This window comes from Alexandromys fortis, unplaced genomic scaffold (genome assembly GCF_014885135.2).
Source record: "Alexandromys fortis isolate MF-2015 unplaced genomic scaffold, M_Fortis_MF-2015_v1.1 scaffold_46, whole genome shotgun sequence".
NCBI lineage: Eukaryota > Metazoa > Chordata > Mammalia > Rodentia > Cricetidae > Alexandromys > Alexandromys fortis.
In genome coordinates this window covers 1,891,015-1,912,594 of record NW_026067919.1, presented here as the reverse complement: position 1 = coordinate 1,912,594, position 21,580 = coordinate 1,891,015, and the positions used below count along the sequence as shown (strand labels likewise).

General features: G+C 43.8%; 1 protein-coding gene across 4 annotated transcripts in view; it reads left to right on the top strand.

Annotated features, from left to right (window-relative positions):
• The window catches only part of LOC126500578 (ubiquitin-conjugating enzyme E2 E2), a 277,963-nt gene that overhangs the window by 205,590 nt on the left and 50,793 nt on the right, over positions 1-21,580 (top strand). For all 4 annotated transcript variants that reach the window (XM_050140578.1, XM_050140579.1, XM_050140577.1 and 1 more), the window contains exon 4: positions 1,556-1,688. In XM_050140578.1, coding sequence (XP_049996535.1) covers positions 1,556-1,688 — 133 coding nt within the window. The remainder of the gene's footprint in view (positions 1-1,555; positions 1,689-21,580) is intronic.

Genomic DNA, 21,580 nt, shown 5'->3' with positions numbered 1-21,580 from the left:
CACCCATGGCACTGCAAAGTACAGAATTTCCCTCCTTCCTTTATAAAGATTGGTGTGTTCTCCATTGTATTTGAACATACTTATCTGCAGTGTGTAGAAATCAGATTTTCCCAAGTCCTTATCTCTGCCAAGTTTTGTTTGTTTAGCATTTACTTTTGCCAATCAGATTGTTATTTTTCCCAATTTTGACAAAACTAAGTGTTTTAATTTTTATTTCTGTCTCTTAGAAATGTCTATTTGTGTCTTTCTAGTAGATTATTAGTCTTTTTCCTATTAATTCATAAGACTTTCTGTTTGGGCCCTAAGATTTGGTCAGTTTTACATGATCTAGATATTATTTCTTAGTTTATAAACATGAACTGCCATTCAGACTCTAAAAGATTTTATTTTTGCACGGAAGAAAAGGAAGAGGGTTAGGGAAGGAGGAAGGGAAGGGAGAAAGAAAGGAAGGAAGAGGGAAGGAGGAGGGGGAGGAAAAGAGAGTGCAGGAAGTCTCTTTTTCCGTAACCTCAGAGTGACGTTTTCTTGCTAGTGAGGTGAATTACTCTAAAAGTTTTGTCACTGTGTAGTCTCATCTTGGTTCTGATCAATATTTTTACAGTGATTTCGGAGTAAAATCATCCCTAAGCATTCATATAGTTATTTTTATTATAAATAATAGCCTGATAACACAGAGAGAATCCCGGATAATGTTTTGAGTTATTTGGGGTTTCCCCTGCTCCTCCTGGGCAGGGAAAAGAGTGGCTTTGAGATGAGGCCCAGGGCACCATGAGCACGGTACCACTGAGTACACCCAGCTCCTGGAGCACTGCCTTTCTGCAGCACTGCTGCTCTCTGACGAGTAACGCTGTTCATTTTTACCCGGGCTTTATTCTCCTTAATGAATGTGATAGAGATGCAGATTTCTGTTGGCCACGCGTTGTCACATGACCTGCTCAGCTGTTAGCCTGTCATTGTCCAACAGATGTGTACTTAGAAGGAAGTCTACTCCCCAAGGAATTTTTATTCTAGGTAGGAACAGAGACAATGTCATCAAATACAATCATGAAATAAAATGTCACTTCTTATCATCTAGGAGATGGGGGCAGGAGGGAGAGGTGGCATGTCGCAGGGTGGGTCTCCTGAATCTGGCTTTTTCTGGCGTCGTGGTGCCTGTTTTCAGTTCTTCATGCTTAGAGGAGGGTGACCAGCTGCTCTGCATTAGCCTCTCACTTGGAGATTTGTGTCGTGGGCTTCCAAGGCTACATCACCCTTCTCAAGACTTCACAGATAATTTCATATTTATACAAGGCTGGTGTCCTTGGAAACTTGCTCCGTGGTGTTTGGGTTATGAGCCTTACAGGCAGAACCTTCAACTCTGTTGCATTAAGTAACACCAGAATGTTCCATTTCTAGAACAATGATGTTGACCTGAGCAATATGTGAGATAAAATTAACCTCTTAACTTTGTTATATTTTATGGAATTACTCAATTTATTGTTACATAAATATATTTTTTTTAATTCCAAACTTTATGTAGTTTGTAAGCACATTTCATTTGTGTGTCTTATTTCAGCGCTGGACCCAAAGGAGACAACATCTATGAATGGAGGTCAACTATATTGGGGCCCCCAGGATCTGTGTATGAAGGAGGGGTGTTCTTTCTTGACATCACCTTTTCACCAGACTATCCGTTTAAACCCCCCAAGGTCAGTATGATGCATTTATCTGTTTTTAGCAATGTGTATTGTGTGTGTACATGCTGAACATATGCTTAGAGATGTGTATCTGCTCTGTGGTGTAGGCAGCTTCCCAGGGCCCACCATGCTTCAAAGGAGACAAATGGGAGACATTGTACATTGTTCCTCCACCTCGGCTTTCACCCGTTTCATTGCTCCTCCTCGTTATCTCTTCTCTGTAGTACAGAAAATGCCATGTCTTGTGGGTCGAATGGGAAAGTGGGGTTAGACACAGGCAGAGGAGGTTGTCCACATCTGCAGGACTCTGCTGCCTGAACAGCTTGGCTGCTCACACGAAGCCCAGAGAAACTGCAGCAATATCAACAAGATTCATATGGAAATATTTTAAGGACTGGGAGGACAACTTGTTGATGAAATCCTGGGTTTAAGTGCTAATTCCAAATATGTGTTTATACATATATATATTTTTTAATAGCCCATTAATGAAATTAACTTTTTTCATGCCTGGCACAGTAGGAGTACAATACAGTCGGAGCATTGCACTGTCTTTCATGAAGATGAGGTGGCATACTTTAAAGTACCTTGTCATTCATTTCTGCCCCTGCCATTAGCGCTTATTCTCCATTCTGGCAGAGGAGAGACCCTGAGGTCACTGGCTGTGTCTTTCAGTCACCTGGAAAAGTCCCATCTGCCTCTTAGTTGTCGTCTGCGCTCTGTTGACCTTCACCCCGTTGTCCATGGCCTTCCCTGCTCTTTGTTCTTGGCTTTCTTCCTTCCAGTCCACTGATACCCAGAGAGCATTTGATGCCAAAAAAAAGTAGCGACTCCAGTAGCTTGTCAGCAAAGTGTGGGGGACAAATCAGGGTGTCAGGATTTGAGCTGGGAAGTCAACCCCAAACCTTATACTACATTACCCAGCGTGCTTATGCAAGCCTATAGGACTGCTGGTGCTGAGGCCACCTAGACCCCGTTTGCTGGGTTTCCATGACAAAGCCATAGTGAAGCTCATGCTTCCTTTCCCTTTCTGCTGGACAGTAACCATTTGTCCTTCCATTCTATTTTGGAATAGCTTGTAAGTCACCTAGAGTATCTGTTGTCCTTGTAGGGGCGTGAGGGCCTTCCTCTGGCAGCCCCTCCAGCTCGGATACAGAGTAAAAAAGAGGAAATGTATTCAGGGGCCTGGGCTGCTTGTAAGTCTGTTGTGACCTGTTCATCCACCTGTGTGACAAAGGCTTTAGATCAGGCAATGCTAAAAGTAAGAAGTATTAAATTGGGTAAAAGAATTTAGTGTTTGAAGAGGCCTTGACGCAATGGGATAAGCCAAAATCACAGAGATGGAGGGGACCAAGAGATGGCTCAGAGGCTAAGAGTAATGCCTGCTGCCCTTCCAGGCACCAGAACCATTTAGTGCTAAGCTGTCTAAAACTCTAGTTCCAGGAGGTCCAGCATGCTCTTCTGGCCTCCATGGCTCTGCCTGCATGTGGTGCACAGACATGTATCCAGCCCAAATACCCATACACATAAAATAAAAATAAATAGATGGAGGTGGCATTTGCCATGTCTAAGTATAAGAAGCATAAAAAAAGTCATGATAATCAAGATGGAAAGGCGAGACCTCCTTTATAGTCATATAAATAGGATTTATGGGCTGGGAGGCGGGGGCTCTTGTTCCTTTAAGGAGATGGTTTTAGGAGTGTTGTTTCTGAGCTAATCACCTCCGGAACTTCCATCAACCTTTGGATAGGAGGGAGTTGTGAGCATCTTTGGTCAGCTGACTTTGTTCTCTGGTAGGGCCCTCAGTGGGGTGCGCTCTGTTAGAATAGGAATTCAGGTGAGGCTTGGCAAGGCTTTCCAGCATCGCATCAGCAGTCCAGACCACATACTCTGCAGCAAACAATCCAGCGCCACCCTGGAGGGCTTACCATGAGATCGGGGCTCAGGAGGAATGCGCTGTGGATAGGTGTGCCAGGACCTCGGTGGGGGCCAGCTCACCCTTCATCCTGGATGGCTGAACGGGACGGAAGGAGAAGCACCAAGCTGTTGGCTACAGGGATGTAGATGTCTGTTCTTCATGAGAAAACCCTGACTCACTCTGAAACTGCCCACTTTTGACTGGCTCCACTTCCAAGACACTGGCTTCCCTTCATCCAAAGTGTCCAAAGAAAGCTGAATTACACGGAATCCTTCCGCTGGCAGAACTGAGCTGGACCATCTGTACGGGAAAATTTGACTTTGGCAGCTAAAATCACAGTTTAACCATTCATTTCCCAGAATCATATAGGAAATTTGAAAAAGCAAAGTGTCGTCTTCTAAGCTCCAGTTTCAGAGCTGGGTGTTGAAGGTTGGTCCCTTAAAGGAGACAGCAGTTAGCCCAAACCAGGCTTTTGTTTGCCTTTAAACTGCTTGTCCAGGCCTCTCCAGCCCCTCTTCCCCCTGCCATCCACCTCCAGGGTTACCTGTATCCTTTGCCACCTCTCCCACCTGGTGCTTCTCTTCTGCTAGTGCAGCATCTCCTTGCACTGTGAAAACTGAAGTATCTGTTTAGATGCCCATGCCAAGAATATCAGTCAAGACACGACATGTTGTTACTGTTGCGGCTGCAAGCTCTGCTTCAGCCCTTCAGTGAGAAAGATAACTTGCGGCAGAGCTAACTGCAACTTGGAGGGTCTGGGAGGGAGCGAGAGCATCGTGTCCTGCTTTGTGAGCATAGGGAGGGCCGCATCAACTTGAAGACACCACATTTCAGTACCTAGTTTTTCAAAATCAGTTCATTTACCCAACAATATTTCTCTGTGATGGTGCCTGTTGAATGGGCGTCTGTCTAGGAATAACACATTAATACCAAAAACGGGAGTGTAATAAACTGTTGGTATATCTAAATGGTTTTTAGTGCCATTTGTATTTTGTAGTACAAAGTTATAGTTTAGTGTTAGGATTCAGATATCTGCTTATTTATGAAGGAGAAGTAGCTTTGTATTTTGCTGGGGATTATATTTTCTTATTTATATTGTAAATATTTCTATTCACAAAATTTGTGCTTATAAGATTTTAATTTTGTATTCTGCTATAGAATAAAAAGCAGTTGTAACAAAAAGAAAGAATAAAATGCACATAATTTAATCACCAAAATAGACTATTCACACAGTTTTAGTCTGTCCCTTTGGAGATTTTTGTTCTTTTTTTTTTGTATATGTGCATGTTGATATGCATCATGCTGACACACATGCACACACTTTTATCAGAACAGTTCCTCACTCTCCATGGCTTCATGATTATTGTGTTTTCTCCTAGTGCTACATATTTCCAGTGAGCATGTCACTGTATTACAGTTCCAGAACCTACATAACACTCCATTGTGTAACTGTACCAAAATAGATTGGTCTCCTGTGGTTGAACACTTGGGGTCCTGTCCGTACTTGGATTATAGTTGGTGATGTGGTGGTATCCTGAAAATTAGCATTCTCTGTGTTCTTGTGCATTTATTCCCTGAGGCTAAATTTGTTGATATGAAATTTCTGGGTGGGTAGATAAACTTGCACGGTTATAGAGTTTTTTTAATAAAGGTTGACAAATTTACCCTTCAGAAAAGCTACAAGTTCACATCATGGCCATCACCATGTGACGATGAGACAGAATTTCCCTATTCTACCCTCAGGGTTTTTTTCGTTTTAATCTCTAAAAGTCTGAGGTATAAAAATGACACCCCCAGTTGTTCTGACCTGTGCTGACTTGACACCAGTAAGGAGTGGGATGGTTTGCATTTTCCTGTGTCCTCTTCCCCATTTGTCCATTTGGTGAAAGAATATCAAAGTACTTTTCTTGAAGGTGCCACTCCACATAAAACCACCAGGAGATGTAGTAACAGACTGCATTAAATTCTTGTACCTGTACTCTTTCTTTAAAAGAAAACAAAACCAGAAAACACCTTGAAAGTATCAGACATTCTATCCGATGCCTTGTGTTCCAGAAACTTTAATAACACACATCTTAATTAAAGGGTGAGGCTAAATAACTGGTCAGCTGTTTCTCTGTAGAATAGAAATACATAGCTTCCTCTGCTTTCCCGGGGAGCTGAGAATTTTATACAATAGGAGTGAGCTTTCGGGCCCTTGGCAATTAAGTCTGTTTGTTATTTATGCTTGTTCAGGCAGCCTGTCCACACAGCAGGCATGCTGTGTCAGTATTCACACCCATTACTAGTAACTATCTTTATAGGCAACAGTATATATCAGTGGACATTCTCCAAAAAGCAATGGTAAAGTGTATACCTAGAGTATTTTCTTAAACAATATTAAAATTACATATATACATAGTATTTGTATATGCAAAATTAAGAAAAATACCAAGTATCAGTGAATGACCCAATAGGTGAAGGCGCTTGCCACCAAGTGTGGCAGCCTGACTGTGATCCCTGGAACCCACACAGTAGGAGAAAAACAACGCATACAAGTTATTTTTTTGTCTCCACTTATGCCTTGGTACAGACATGCACACATGCGTGCACATGTGTGCGCACACACACACACACAGACATGCTAAATAAATAAATGTTAGAGTGTGATTACATTCTTTAAAGAATAATATTAAAAAGCTCTTTAAATGTAGTTTTTTTATTAAAGTTACCAAGTATAAGAAAGAAAGAAAGAAAGAAAGAAAGAAAGAAAGAAAGAAAGAAAGAAAGAAAGAAAGAAAAGAGCTGTGTAACCACCTCCTGCCTAGGTGATTGTGCTTTACCTGACGTTACTGCTATTGCCATTACTGCACACAGGGCTGGAGAGACAGCTCAGTGGTCAAGAGCATTGGCTGCCCTTCCATTACTGCACACACACAAAAAGGGGTGTGTATGCCTACTGTAATTTTCACAAAGAACTGGTGTAAAGCCAGCTGCCAACTCCTGAACACCAGCCTTGCATAGAGAACAGATGGTTGTCATGAAGTCACATGAGTTTATAAATTTTTTTTGACATTTGGCCAGGACCCAGTCCCTTCTATGTATTGAATTGACTACTTGTAATCTCTCCTTGAATGTAGACAGTCATCTCAAACTATTGACCATAAGCCCTCACTGCATCCCAGCAGACCACATCACTGTCTCCCCTTCTTTTCAGTGGCCTCACCTCTTTCCTATTGGCTCAGACTGAAACCTTGCAGCCATTCTGCATCCTCTCATGCACACCATCCCAGGCCAGTCCTGACTCAGTCCTCATCACCTCCCCCTCTTGTCTGGTCTCTGCCTCTGCAAAGCCTGACCATACCCAGCTCCAAGTAATGGCGGAGGTCTCTGTGTAGCTGTTCTCCGCCTCAAACCCTCCAGGGGCTTCCAGCTCGTTGAATGAACACCAGAATCTCAGATGCAGAGTTCCCACCCTCGCCCCCAGTCAGGGGCCCACACCTGCTGCTTCCCCAGACCCTTGTGTGTTTTCTTCCTTCTTCCTGCTTTTGAATTTTCCCAGAAATGTAACTACCTCACGCCACTCCCCCTCCACTTCTATTCAAATGCCACCTCAAAAAGGCTTTCCTATGTGATAAATTCCAGTGTCCCTCAGTTCCCTGAAACCTTGTCACCGTGACCTTCAGATGTGACTTTTGGCTTTAGCATTTCTTGCTTGTGCATTATATATGTCTTTGCCTGTTGTTTCCCTTCCTGCAGTTCTCACCAAAACTCCGTAAAGACAAGAGTTCTCTCTGGGAAATCATACAAGTCCTCTGGAAAGAAAATGTGGATTATTTCCCAATTTGTAGATAAGAAAACCAAGGCTTTTGAAGGTTAAGTGGATACAGGAAATTGTAGCTCAGCACAATTCCAAACTGAATTTTTCTTACATCCTTGGAGAAGGACTGCTTCTTTTTTAATTTTTGTTTTATTTTTGTTTTTTCAAGTCAAGCTTTTTCTGTATAGCATCCCTGGCTGCTCACTTTGTGGATCAGGCTGGCTTCGAATTCACAGAGATGCGCCCGCCTCTACAGTATTAAAGGTGCATGACTTGAGGACCACTTCTTAAATTCCATGTTCCGGGTCAGCTAATTACAGAGATGGCAAGTCAAGATCTGATCCAGGGAAGAAAGACTATTTGAAAGAGAGTTTGGGTGCCTGTTCTGGAATTTTCCAAGAGCTTTTCTTTCCAGAAGCGTGGGAAGAAGGACGTTGGAGAGAGCCTCGGTGGTCAAGAGGACCTGCTGCTCCTGCAGCGGTTCCCAACACACACTTCCAACAGCACACAGCTGCCTGAAACTCAAGCTCCGGGAGAGCCAGCATCCTCTCTGGCCTTTGCCTGGCACACATACATAAAATTAAATCAAAAAGCTTTTTCTGAAAAGGCATGGGAGCCAGGCATGTTGGTGCACACCTTTTCCCAGCACTCAGGAGGCAGAGGCAGGTGGATCTTGTGAACTCGAGGTCAGCCTGGTCTACATCGTGAATCCCAAGACAGCCAGGGCTACATAGAGAGAGCCCAGCCAAAAAGAAGAAGATGAGGGACTCTAATTTGCAAAGTCTGTGACATAAAATTATGTTGAATGCTTAAGTACTGATTTCTGAAAACCATTTCCTGTTTCACAGGCTGTTTTTATATTTGATTAATGTCCAAACCACCTTGCATTCTCAGTATCACGACTGGTGGGGGGGCACTGCTTACATTTTGTGGTCAGTATACTTAGATCTATGCTTCTCTCTAGGATTTGGGGCAGGGTATTGTTTGGTTTTGCTGTAGTTAGACCCCACCTAGGTTCCTTTTTTTGACAAACCCCAGGAAATGTCATTCTGGCCTTTAATGTGTAAAATGTTTAAATTGATGTGGTCATCATAAGTAGAACAAGATAGGTCCATGTGTGTGCCTGCCATCTAGTTCTCAGAGGGAAGAGGCAGGAGGACCATGAGTTTGATGACAACCTGGACTATCTATAGTGAGAACCTGTTTCAAATATAATTAATTAATATTTCTGTCTTCATGCTTTTTAAAACTGTGCACATAGTAACTGTATTTGTAATATACCTTCCTACAAAAAAAAAAAAAAAAAGACCAACACTCCAGGATTGGATGTCAGACATTCAAAGAATACCAGCTTTATTGATATAAACCAAATTAAATATACCTGTAAGCTAACAGGACATCAGCCACTTGACTGAGAGGAAATTGACATTTGTGTATCTTGGAGGGACTGCCTGTGTATACTAGCTTTCTATAGTATGTAACAACCTGTAGTTTGGGGGAGTTTAGTCTCCAGTAAGATGCTGATTGCCCAAGCCAATGTCATCTTTTTAGACCGTGTCTACTCAGCCCCTCTGAGCCCTGTGAGCTGGCATTGACTTTCACTACTGCCAGCATAACTGTGCTAAGGCCCTCCTCCATAATCAGTTCTGTGAGCAGGAGACAGAGAGACATTCAGGTATGTGCGGAGTAAGAGGCTTCTCTGCCTCTGGGACTATGAAAAGATGGCCAGTCGCCTCTGAGAAAGGTGGCCTTCCAAGAGGAACACCCTCCCCATGCTTGACTAGATAATTCTTCACATTTATGTCTTCAGTGTCCCACACACCATAGCTAGTAAGTGGCCTGCTTGTCAGTCCCAGGAAACATTCTTTTATGAAAGTCCTTGAGTTACAGGCTGATTGGACTGGTCTTATAAAGAGAAACTCTTTCACTTTAGCTAGGTTGAAGAAGCTTCAAATTTGGTGTTTCCTCAACCTTGTGAGAAAGGCCCCTGGGCCCTGATCAAGACTTTGCTAGGGAAACCTTTCCCCCAGAGCAGGGCTGTAAGCAGCTGCGTTTGGAGTGACTTTGTGGTACTCTTTGGCTCCAGACTGCCAGGATCCCTTTCTGCTGGAGCTGTAATGCTCCAGCATTACAGGTGATAAGCTGGCCACGTGCAGATATTATACGGTCTTTCCTCATGGGAAGTCAGGAGAAACAGGATGGGGGGGGGGGGGGGGGGGGGGGGGGGGGGGGGGGGGGGGGGGGGGGGGGGGGGGATGGTGGTGAATGGCAGGAATCCAGGACTTTGGATACATTTTTATTATCGTCTCAGTATGTGAGCAGAGACCGGCCCAATTTTCTGAGGTTGTTTGTGTTTTAAAATCCCCATTTTAATGCTAATTTATAAAGACATTCCTGAACCCCCTACTTTCAGGCCTTTATTCTTTATAAATGAGAGAGGCGCAGCCCAGGAGCACGCAGGCAGGAAGGCACTTAGGCTCAAGCTAGTGCCATGGCCGAGGCCAGAAGAGCAACAAGGCTAAGCTGCGAGACTCAGAACAAGAGCAATCCTGTTTGAGTTCTTTCCTTCCTTTATTCCGGAAGTGCACAGCGTGTAGCCATCCAGACGCTGAGCACACCAAGCCGGGCAAGAGGGGCCTTTCAGGGTAGAGTTCGCATCCAGGATGATAGAATAGGCCTTTCTCAACTTGGGCACAAAAGACATTTGAGCATAACTGTGTGCTGTGGAACAATGTCCCTTGTGATATAGTATACATAATGGCATCCCTGGCTCCTGCCCACAATATGCCAATATTAATTTCTTTTTGCCTCCTTGGGACAAAGAGAAATATCTCTAGTTGCCAAATGTTTCCTGGACGAACAGTATCATGCCTGGCTGGCAACCACTGTATTCTATTGTCAATCCTGTCTATTAGCAACTGACTCAAGACATTTGTGAGGACTCTGAGCTCTGATCTCAGTGATAAAATGGGCGTGGCCTCTGAGGAACTCACTGGCACCCGCTGGGACGTGCTCAGAGTGCCCAGCTGATAGGCCGGAAGTCCAGGTTAGAGACGTGTGCTTGAGAGTCAGTAGATAGGGATTTGGGTGTTCCTAGACCCAGGAATCTGACCATAGACATGTGCTGATTTGACCCAAGCTGATTTTTTTCATCTGTACATTTCCAGAATGAATTTACCAAAAGAAAACATCAATTATTGAAAAAACTAAAAGTAACATTTTCTCCATCTCATGTTCTCAGTTCTTGGAGATTAGAAAGATATTTCTCATGTGAAGTATTATTGCTGGCAGCCTTATACAGCATTATGTAAAATATCTTAGTAAAAGAAATAGCTTAATGCTAATAAATTTTGAAAACAGCTGGACCAAGCAGATAATTCCTACAGGTTTTCAAATCAGTCTTTAGTAATTTACTTTTAAGTAATGCCCTGCTGTTCAAGTTAGTCTCTGCAGGGGTGGACTGCATGACCTTTCTCGGGCTTTCTGTTTCAAAAACAGACATCACAGGAAACTTACTCTTACATCTAGGAAGCGATTACAGTTATGATCCTATAGCTACTAAGTCCCAGGCCAGGGACCTCCCACCTCCTGAATCCCCCAGCTTGTCACCCCCTATCCATCTGAGCCAGAAGACCCTCCAGGTCACAGTGCTAGACAAAGCACCCCAGCACCCTTTTCTGAGGCAAATGGAGCATACATGTTTGGCTTCTGCTCTGGGTAAGAATTAAGGAAGCATTAAATAAGGATTTTTTGTTTTGTTTTGGTATTTACCAAATTATAGACCTGTGTATGTACAATGGTTGCCATGTACCTAACTTACCTTTACTCTGTCCTGTGGTAAGACAGCAGTGTGTTAAGGAAAAAGTGCAGAGCGCAGTATGTCCGTTACAAGATATTTTCATTTCCATTTGTTTTCTTACTTCCTTTCTTCCTTGAAAATTTCCTACTTTAGCAATTTACTTTGAAAACCAAAATATTACATTTTTAAGATAGTTTTTAAAAAGCATAGTAAGCACTGGCATCCACACAGCCCAAGGGCCATGTAGTGTTGTTAATGCGCATTGCCCCATTGCCCATTCTGTTTTCCGTATTTTCTTACTGCATGTCCAGAAGTCTGTCCCATGCATGTGGGTCAGTATCATGCTTGCATAATACTTTGTCGATGTGTGCTTTGTCACCTCAGCAGTCTCCTGTGATGGGCAATTTTTCTGATTTTGCTTTTCATCAAAAGCAATGTTTCACTGAGTATCTCTGTGGGGGTGGCGGTGTACAAAATATAAACAGGATAAAAATCCTAGAACAGGAATCAGTAGGTTACTCTCTCAGGTATTAAACTGAGCAGTTGCAACATTGCTCATCAAAAACGTGTGAGCCACTCCAACAAGGAGGAAAGAAAGTGTATTATAATTGCATTGTTCTTGCTGAGAAATGCCTTGTCGAAAGCTGTGCTGCCTCAGCACCTCATTACAGCCTCCAAACTTGAAAAACTTGTAAAAAGGCAGCACGACCCTTTCCAACTTAGTAGATTGTTTTTAGTTGGTTGTAGTCTGATTTATGTAGCCCAAACTAGCCTCAGACTCACTGTGTGGCCGAGGATGCCCTTGAACTCCTCTTCATCCTCTAGCCCCTGTCGCTAGAATGCTGGGATCATAGGTGTGTTCTGCCATACCCAACTTGGACTTGGTATTTTCATAACAAAAGCAGACAGTTCATATGACATGGCATCACAGTCATGTCCACCCACAGTCCTGACCGCCTGTACAAAAAAAAAAAAAATCAGGATAAGAGGTGGGCTAGACAGGACGACATGATTCAGCAGGGGTGATTAAGACTGGGTAACAGGCTGTGAAAGCGATCTCAATGACGTCTCCTCACGTGTGAGTGTCACACATAAGCGTAAACATGGAAAAAGAGCCTTGTCCACAGTCTACAGGACTGCTGTGTCTTATCCACACAGAGGTCTTCCCACCTCACTGCGCTGTTCCTGTCTGACGTCTAGAATCCTGTGCTTTCCTGACACATGTCCCATCCGGATACATTCCTTAGTCCTCATCTTCAGGGTTCTCGCCCATGTCTCCTGACAACTTTACACAAATACATGATCCACTGCATTTTCTCCCTCCCCTCCTCCAGCTCAGTGAAAGCAAAACCTATCCATCCTGCAGATGGTAGGGTTGATGGAACAAAGGGATATGCCTCCTTCTTCTCATATCGGAACATTTCTGGATCTGTTTTTGCTCTGCTGGCTTTTTTTGTATCTCATAGTAATAGGATTCAGTAAGCGTGCATTCTGCGACTCCTCTCGCCTTGTCTTGTCTCCGCTCTGCTCCTTTTCCCACGGAATTAGATACACTTTGAAGACATGAGCTTTCCGTTCTGCAGAGACAGCTGCATTCAGACGACTACACAGAAAGTAATATGCTTCACTTTAAAACCTCAGATGGTAGCACAGTTCATCTTCAAGTGCTTAAAATTGTTGTAGATGCTGGCATCTTACTTGGCTGTCTCAACAAGAAATTAATCAATCTTAAAGAAGTTTGTTTCTTTACTTCCATCTTGTTAGAAATTGGATGTTCTTAGTTTCTTTAAAGTATCTAGGCAATGCAGACCATCTGCAACACAAATGATAAACAAACATTGGCATCTCTCAGCGTTGGTTTAGATAACCCCTCCGTGTGCAGGCAGAACTTTGCAGAACAAGATAAGAATCTAGGAAGGAAGTGTTTCTTCCTGGGGATATTACCCCCTGCAATATAAACATGCTTAATTTTCTATACTTAATTTTTATAACTTCAGAGTTTGAAGTCACATCATAAGAGCTTAATACACAAGCTCATTTTCTAAGCTAAACTTAGAGCAGGTGTGTGAGCTTTGTCCTGGTCTCCACCTTTGTACGTTGCACAACTAGTACTTAGTTTTATTTGAACAGAAAATTGCTAGAGGGACCCATATGTAGTAGAATAGAATAGCAAACTCTGCTATATTTATATAATGAATAGTACTTGATGGTGAAATTAAAGTGTAGAAGAATTTGCAACTTATGAACCTCACAAGTATGACATTCAAATAAAGAAGCCATGAGATTATTGATCCGTGTCATATATAAATCAAGGAAGAGGAAGACTAATGGATAGAAGCAGGAAGCAGAACGCTGGCCACCTTTAGGGTTGGTGGTGACAGGGAAGAGGCGCAAGGAGGATTCTAAGGTACTGTCATGTTCAGGGTCTCATTCTGGGCAGTGGGTACTGGGCTGTGTTGTCTTCATAACGCTCCAGCCCTACGGTAACTGTCATCCAGCTTTATGTTAGTCGTAGCTTGGATGAACCATTCTTTTGTGCCTCTCCCCATTGGTAAAAATGCTCAGCAATCCAGATGTGGCCATGTTTTGTGCCAGCTTCACTTATTTGGTTTGAATATCTTCACCAAAACTCATGCTGAGATGTAATTCCTAAGGTGAGGTTTCTTGAGAGTAGAAGGTCAGTCCAGCTGTCGTGTCTGAACTGTTGGGACAGTTAGGATAAAGAAATAGTTTGATGGGATGATCCGATATTCTGCCTTCTGGAGTACACTTGAGACTTCATTAGGCTGTCACCTTACACAGCCTCTCAAACCCCTGACTTCCAGAGATGAGGCAAAACAAACTCATTTTCTTCATAAATTGCCCAATCTCAAGTTTCTTGTTATCACAGCAGAAATCAGGCTAAGATTTGCAGTCAGGCCCAGTCCATGGCTCCTAGGCTGGGATGTCTTTCAGCATGGAGAGAGCGCTGGCCCACGGGATGAGCCCAAGGGAAACTAGCAACCCAGTTTGGTTTGAGATCCCATTGTTTACAGTCGCTTCAGCCATGAATAATACTTCCCCATAATGCTTCAGTTTATGACTGCCAAGCCAGCCCGTGTATTTAATATTATATCCAGCTTTAGTTGCATACAAGCTTGACCAGAACAGCGAGAACTGCCTGTGGGGATAAGTAAAGGCTCTGACAGCCCTGGGTTGTAACTGGCTGACAGAGCACCCACATTCATGGAAACTGCATGAGACCCTGGATGTGATGGGACTTCAGTCCTTCAAAGGACTGAGGCCCTTAGAGTACTGTCTGCATCCTGTGTCCGCCCCGTCTCCTCACAGTGAAGCGCTGTTAGAAAGGACATGGAGTCCCACATCATTCGGTTCGTTGTCGGCTTCCGTGCTTAGACCCAGCTGATCGCAATGTCATTTTTTGAGGTATAAAAAATAATCTCTTTGAGAATCCTTTCTAGAGTATTGTTTAAACCCATAGCGTTCTTCTTGTTAATAAAAGAAACAGAACCTAATATAATTGAGTTGAGTAGAGCTGAAAGTCTTTGCTCCTTGCCATCTGATAATATGTTATTGTCATTTACTGTAGAATGATTCTCTTACTTGCCCTGCGCTTTCCTGGAAAGGTCTTTTGTCCCCTAAAATTTATTTCTGGATCTGTTTAAACCTATGTAATGATCCTAATCACAATATTTTACAATATTAAAAAGTAAAGAGTGCCTGTTCGGAAAAAAATGAGCAAGCGCAAGCCTGGTCCTCGTGGAATTTAGCACCATGGGAGACAGATGTACCAACCACTGCCCTGTGGATAGCAGCATCGAGAACTAGAGCAGACCCCGAGTCCATCTGAGGCATCAGCAAGGTCTGGAGAGAAGATGTTCAGACTAGGACCTAAGGAGAGTGTGCTCTGTTTCCAGTCTCCCCTAGCAGCTAACACACACCCACGTGCACAAGCTGCAGAGTTCAGTAACTGCGTCTTCGCTTTGCTAATAGACTGATTTCGCTGAAATCAGGTTTGAAGACAAAGGGAACAGAACTGTTGACTTCTCTCCACCAAGCCACCCCAGGAGTCTCACCTGTCTGGGCTGTGCTCACCTTTAAGCACTAACAAATGAGTTTGTACTAGCGAGTGTTTGAAGCTTGTTAGGGTTAAGTAACTAACCAGCACGGGCAACTAACCAGCACAGGCAACTAACTATCTAGAATCAAAACCCACTGTCTGTCATATCCACACGTCCTAAGACTAGACATCCCAAACTGCCTGAATTAAGTTAAGACTTAAATACAAAGTTTTTAATTTTTTAATTAGTAAATATATTCAGATGTCCTAAAAAGAATATCATTTATTCACCCAATAAGCCTACACACATGCGCACTCTCACACACACACACACACACATACATGCACCCTACTAAATGTGTATAGTGGTTGGTACCCTGAATATTCTAAAGCAGTAGTTCTCGACCTGTGGGTTGTGACCGGTTCTCTCTAGAGGTCAGACAACCCATCCATACGGGACTCATATCAAATATTCTGCGTATCAGGTACTTACATTGTGGTTCATGGCAGTAGTAAAATTACAGTTATGAAGTAGCAGTGTCAATAATTCTGTGGTTGGGATGGTCAGCACAGCGTGAGTGTGGACTTTCACATCTGTGTGTGAGATCCGAGGACCTGAAAGAACAGGGTGGACTAGGCTAATGATGTAGACAGCCCTACTTCACTTTTAGTGTTCTATCATACACGAATGAAGCAAAGAAGCAGCGATCCAAGGAAGGTTGTTTGGTTCAGAAAAAAACCATGTAAATAAACGTCACTAAGCACATACTCAATGTTACCAGCCCTTTCCCAGGGCAGACCAATTTAAACACAATTGCCTGGTATGTACTATAGGTTAGATCTGGGAAAGCAAGGCAGAAGGCCATATCCAGGTTCAGGGTACACTGACCACACTGGCTTCTATAGCTGAGTTCTGACGTCTAACAAGAATGAGCATGTCTTATAAGTTGAATGCAAATATTTGTTAAAGGAGGCACGAAATCATATCCAGGGAACAAGATGCTCCTGAGGTCATGGCCCTCGGCCTTTTTTTCCTGGAGCCTCTCACAGCTCCCCAAGGCATTGTTGACCATGCGTCATTCTTTGGACTGTGTTCTGACGCATGAGGAGCTGTATTAAAAGACTGCAGCATTAGGAAGGTTGAGACAACTGTTCTAAAGGAATCGACATGCTCTACTCTCAAATAACGGTCAGTCTATATAAGAGAAAGATGCGCACACACAGACATGTACAAGTAATATCAGAGCGGTTCAGAAATGTTGAGTGCTGTGATCTGGGATAGGCAGGGGAGAGATTACCACAGAGGACAGAGTGTTTTCATAGGTGATAGAAACCAGTGGGCTGTTGAAATGGTGGGCCTCGGAGGCCTTGAAAAGGCACACTGTTCCACCCTGTATCCTAACACAGTGATCTCTTGCGGGTAGGAAGGCTGAACGCAGTGGGTTACTGCATCCAGGGCAGTGTGAACTGAGAGGTTGGTCGGAGTTTAAGCAGAAGAATCAGTATATGAGATGTGGAGGGTGATCTGACCATGAAAGTTCCATGTGAAAAGAGACCCAGAGAGACTAACTCAGAGCACGGGCCCTGAGCCAACACAAATGAAGACAACTGTCCTGGTCAAAGGCAGGGTTGTGGTCAACCCGAGAGTTGAGAGAGAGTGGAAATCAAGACCAGAGTGTTGAAATGGCAAACTCTGAGACTGTGACAGTGCGGATGAGACTCAGTGTTACCCCAAGACAGTCAAGGGGTAGGAGTCAGATGGACTTCCTGCTCAACCCCAGTCTGAGATGTGGCATTGGTCTCTTCCTTTGGAAGACCAACCATCCAGTCTTTTGGAGTGTCACTTTTAAAACCTCTGAACTTGGCATGATCAGTAATTGTGTAATCTGTTCCCAAAAATAGCCTTTCTAACTTTTGTAACATAAGTAGTTTCAGGGGGAAAATATATTGTTCAAGTTTTGTAGAATAGATTTGGAAAAGTGTTACAGTTAATGAATCCATTCACTATATTTGGGTTTTTTTTTCCTTTTCTGGTTTTTTGAGATAGGATTTCTCTGTGAAGCCCTAGCTGTCCTGGAACTCACTCCGTAGACCAGGCTGGCCTTGAACTCACAGACACCCCCCTGCCTCTGCCTCCGGAGTGCTGGAGTTGAAGATTTGCACCATCGTTCCCTGTTTAACTTTTCTTAAATAAAAGGTTGCAGGTAGGAAGCATCTCCTGCTTTCAGCACACACTCTAGAGCACTGCTATTAGACACCCCACAGGTGTGCACAGCCAGCACAGGGCAGACGGGGACAGCCCTGAAGGTTGTAGGGGCAAGACCAGGAAAAAGAGAATCTAAGTTTCTCATGCCTCAGAACGGCTGTTGCGGAGACTGGAAATGTAGACTTTTTACACCCGTCGGTATTTATACTGGGAATTATATTAATGCAGACATATTAACAACATCTGCACTCAACTCTACAAATAAGAGAAAGACATACAAAATTATACTTCATTCATATGAATATATGAAAAATATATGAATAAAGCTTTTAAGAAGTAACCAGGATGATGGTTCTTATAAAGATTTCTTTTTATTTTATGTGTAATGAATGTATCCCTGCTTGTATGCATGTGCACCACATGTGTCTGGTACCCACGAAAGCCAGTGGAAAATTCCCCAGAGCCCCTGGAATTGTATTATAAATGGTTGTGAGCTATTTTACAGGTGCCAGGAACTGAATTTGGGTCCTGTCAAGAGCAGCCACTGTTCTTTTCACTGAGGCATCTCTAGCCCCAGATTAATATTTTTATGATTATCCTGTTTCTATCTTCTGCTCCAAAGATACCACAGTTCATTTGCCCTCTGAGAGCTGGAAGGCAGCCGACAGTGGCCTTACCGAAATGCCACTTACTGCTTTATTACAGCATGTCTAGGTCCCGAGCTAGGAGTGTGTGTGTGCGTGTGCGCGTGCGCGCGCGCGCGCGCGCACTCACACATATTGAACTATTTGCTTATAAAATAATTTAAAGCATTTTTATGATTATTGGTATATATGTGTGATGAGGGAGTGAAGGTGCACATTCATGGCAGGGAGGTCAGAGGACACCTGCAGTCAAGTCTCTCCATGAGCCCTTACATAGGGTACAGGAATCGAACCTAGGTCTCCAGACTTGACCGCAAGCACCTTTCCCTGCAGAGCCATCCCACTGGCCCGTGAAAGTGCCTTCCTAGAGCAGCACCAGAACCTCCATTACTTTAGCAAGATTGCAGGAAACTGGACAGAATCTACAAAGCAGATAACTGAGGAGGTGTGGCCCTTCAGTCATCCTCAGGAACTGTTAGTGAGGCGGGAAAGCTCTGTCACAAAGAAGACTTAGACTAGCGGCATCCCTAGCCAAAGCTGTCTTCACACGAAGGGAGCAAAGGTACTTAGAGCAGCCAGCATGCATGAAAATGGTGTTCCTGCTTCAAACTGAAGTGCGAAGTTAAATGGGTGAGGCTCGGGTGTGGCTCAGTGGCACATGGCGGCTTAGCATGCAGCCCTGGCTCAATCCCCAGCCAGGCATTAGCAGTATAAAACAGAAATAATAAACGGTAAGGAAACTGGGAGTGTTTAAAATGTGGAGGTGAGCATGGTGGCACACACCTTTAATCCCAGCACTCAGGAGACTGAGGCAGGCGAATCTCTGTGAGCTTGAGGCCACTCTGGTCTATAAAGTGAGACCCAGGACATCCAGGACTGTGTAGAAAGAAACTGTTTAAATAAATATTCAGTCATCAATATTAAATGTATTCTTGTGTCCTCTCTTCTTAACCTCTTTCATGAGATGATTTTTTTTAATGGGTAACTAGGCTTTTATTTTACACATAGAACCTTTGGGAGTCTTGCCTTTGGCATACGGGAGATCATACTGGAGGTCAGAAACTCCAGACACAAGTGAGGTAACAGAAACAGAGTTGGGCTAATCATGTGATTACAGAGCTGGGATTTCCAGTAGGGTTCCAGTCAAGTATGGCTTCCATCTCCTGAGGAAGAAGTGGGGACATGTGGGGGATGGGGTAAGCTAGAGAAGTCTAACAAGCCTCCCCTGTGATATCAGGGACAAGGTCTAAGCAGCCAGTGGTGACTGAGGGTTCCAGAGGAGTTCTCAAGGACCTGATGGCAAACTTCGCCTTCATGCCAAGCCTCAGTTTTGAGAATTTGGTTTCATTGGCCTGGTGCTTATATTGGCAAGGCGCACACAGTATGTCCAGCACTTGATGTGCTCACTGCCAGGTGGGTCTCTCCCCAGAGCGATGGAACACCACAACGCCCCAACCTTTGTGTTGAGCCACCTTGCACACCTGCAAAGACTGAATGAGAGCCAGTCTTGTTCACTCTGAGCAGGGGACAAAATGAACTTGTCACCTATAGCCTTGGCAGTCTGCTTAGGGTTGATTGCCATGGTGGAGAGCATCCTCAAGCACCTGGATGCCTGCACTAGCTGTGGACTTCTGCCAGGCTTCCCAATCATCCTAGTCAAAGGGGCCTTCAGTGGACACCACTGTATACTTCCATATAATTTATACAGGTCAACCAGACAGGCCAGCATGATGAACCTATTGGCATCATCAAGAATCTTGAAGTCCAAGTCATATTTGCCATCTCTGAGGACTCTGAAACATCCCACATCCGTGCAGATGACAACTGGGTCAGTGTAGCTGGCTGGCCCTTTGCAGTCTTCAGCAGCCGCAGAGATTCTTTGTTCCCCAGGATGTATTGGTTAGGGTGACGCCCACCTTCATCATGTCACTTGCATGGGTGACATCTTCCCCCTTTCCTGTGGCCTCACCTTTGCAGACAGCCATGGACACCCCCAGGATGGCCATGCCCCATGTTTGGATGTGTGCCTCTCTTCTCCACGGCATTTGTGCTCTGGCTAGCCAGAGCAGGCGCAACATTCTGGTGGTGTGCTCAGCAGCCGTTGAGTCACCCTGTCCCATGTGCCATGTCTTCTCATTGTCCCAGAGTCCCAGGGCCTCACAGATGCCTGTGGAGGCAGCAATGGGCACGGCAGCTGGGGAGAGACCTTTCCAGGTGCAGAGATTAACTCAACAGTGAGCGTCCCAGAGGAGCTGAAGATATCTCTCTCTCTCTCTCTCTCTCTCTCTCTCTCTCTCTCTCTCTCTCTCTCTCTCTCCCTCTTCCTCCCTCTCTTCTCTTCTCTTCTTCCTCTCTCTCTCTCCCTCCCTCCCCCCCTCTCCCCCTGCCTCCCACCACCACCAGTGGATCTCGAAGATAGACATGGTGAATTTCTGAGTGCCAATCACCGTGCAGGAAAGGAGCAGGGGGGGGCAGACACTGGGGAGAGCACTGAGGAGACATGAATGTGTACCCTGAGTTCCTGAGGTGCTCTATAATAAGATGACTTCCGTGGTTAGAAGGAAATATAATTGCTTCTAGTCAAAGCAGAGCTACTCTATCATATGCCTATAAAGTAACGGCACAGCTTTTAAGTGCATGCTTGGAAAGAGAGTCTTGCTGCATCTAAGAAAGTGAAGCCATCTGTCATCGTAATTGTGAGACCATTAGCATGTATATCCTTATTGCAACCTTGGGGCTTATTAGTGCGATAGCGAGTGCTCCCTCTTTATTGTTCTGATATACTTACTATTTATTACAAACAAGAGGTCGATTTCTTTGTTCTTTAATCCATATGTCAGAAAGTAATGCTAACCAAAAGAGAGATATGGAAAAGAAAATAACAAACATTGACCATCTAGGCCTCTGAAAAATCATCGATTCTTCTAATACTGTCAGAATAAAAGGATAGGTCTCTCCTGGAAGCAGAGTTTGTTGGTCGGTCTTCTGTCTTGGGCTTTATTTTAAAGTACATGTGGAGTAGTGGGATCTGTTGGTCCCACACCTTCTAACTCTACAGAATTTGAGACTCTTAACCCAGTGCTTCAGTTAGTGCTTAAGATGCCCGTAAATCTCTACTAACTAAACTATTAATCACAAATTTGCCCTAACATAAATCAAAATTTAAAGAACAAAACATAGTTTTCTTTAAGAACTTAGGGGAACTGTCAGTTGACACCTCAAAAAAGTTACCTTCAAACTGAGGGTTGTTCCTAATGCATTATTGTCACTTTTAATTATAGTATTTATGGCCTCTTTGCAAATATAAATATTCTGTATTTTTCCAGCTAATTTATTTGTCAAACAAATACACGCTGGCATTCTATTCTTCCCTAGAGGCAATAAAAATCAGTATTGTATATAAATTGTTTATATAAATTCTTACATAAAGTTATTCTCCAGTAAATAAACATCTTTGCTAGCCTGTCTACAGAAATTCACT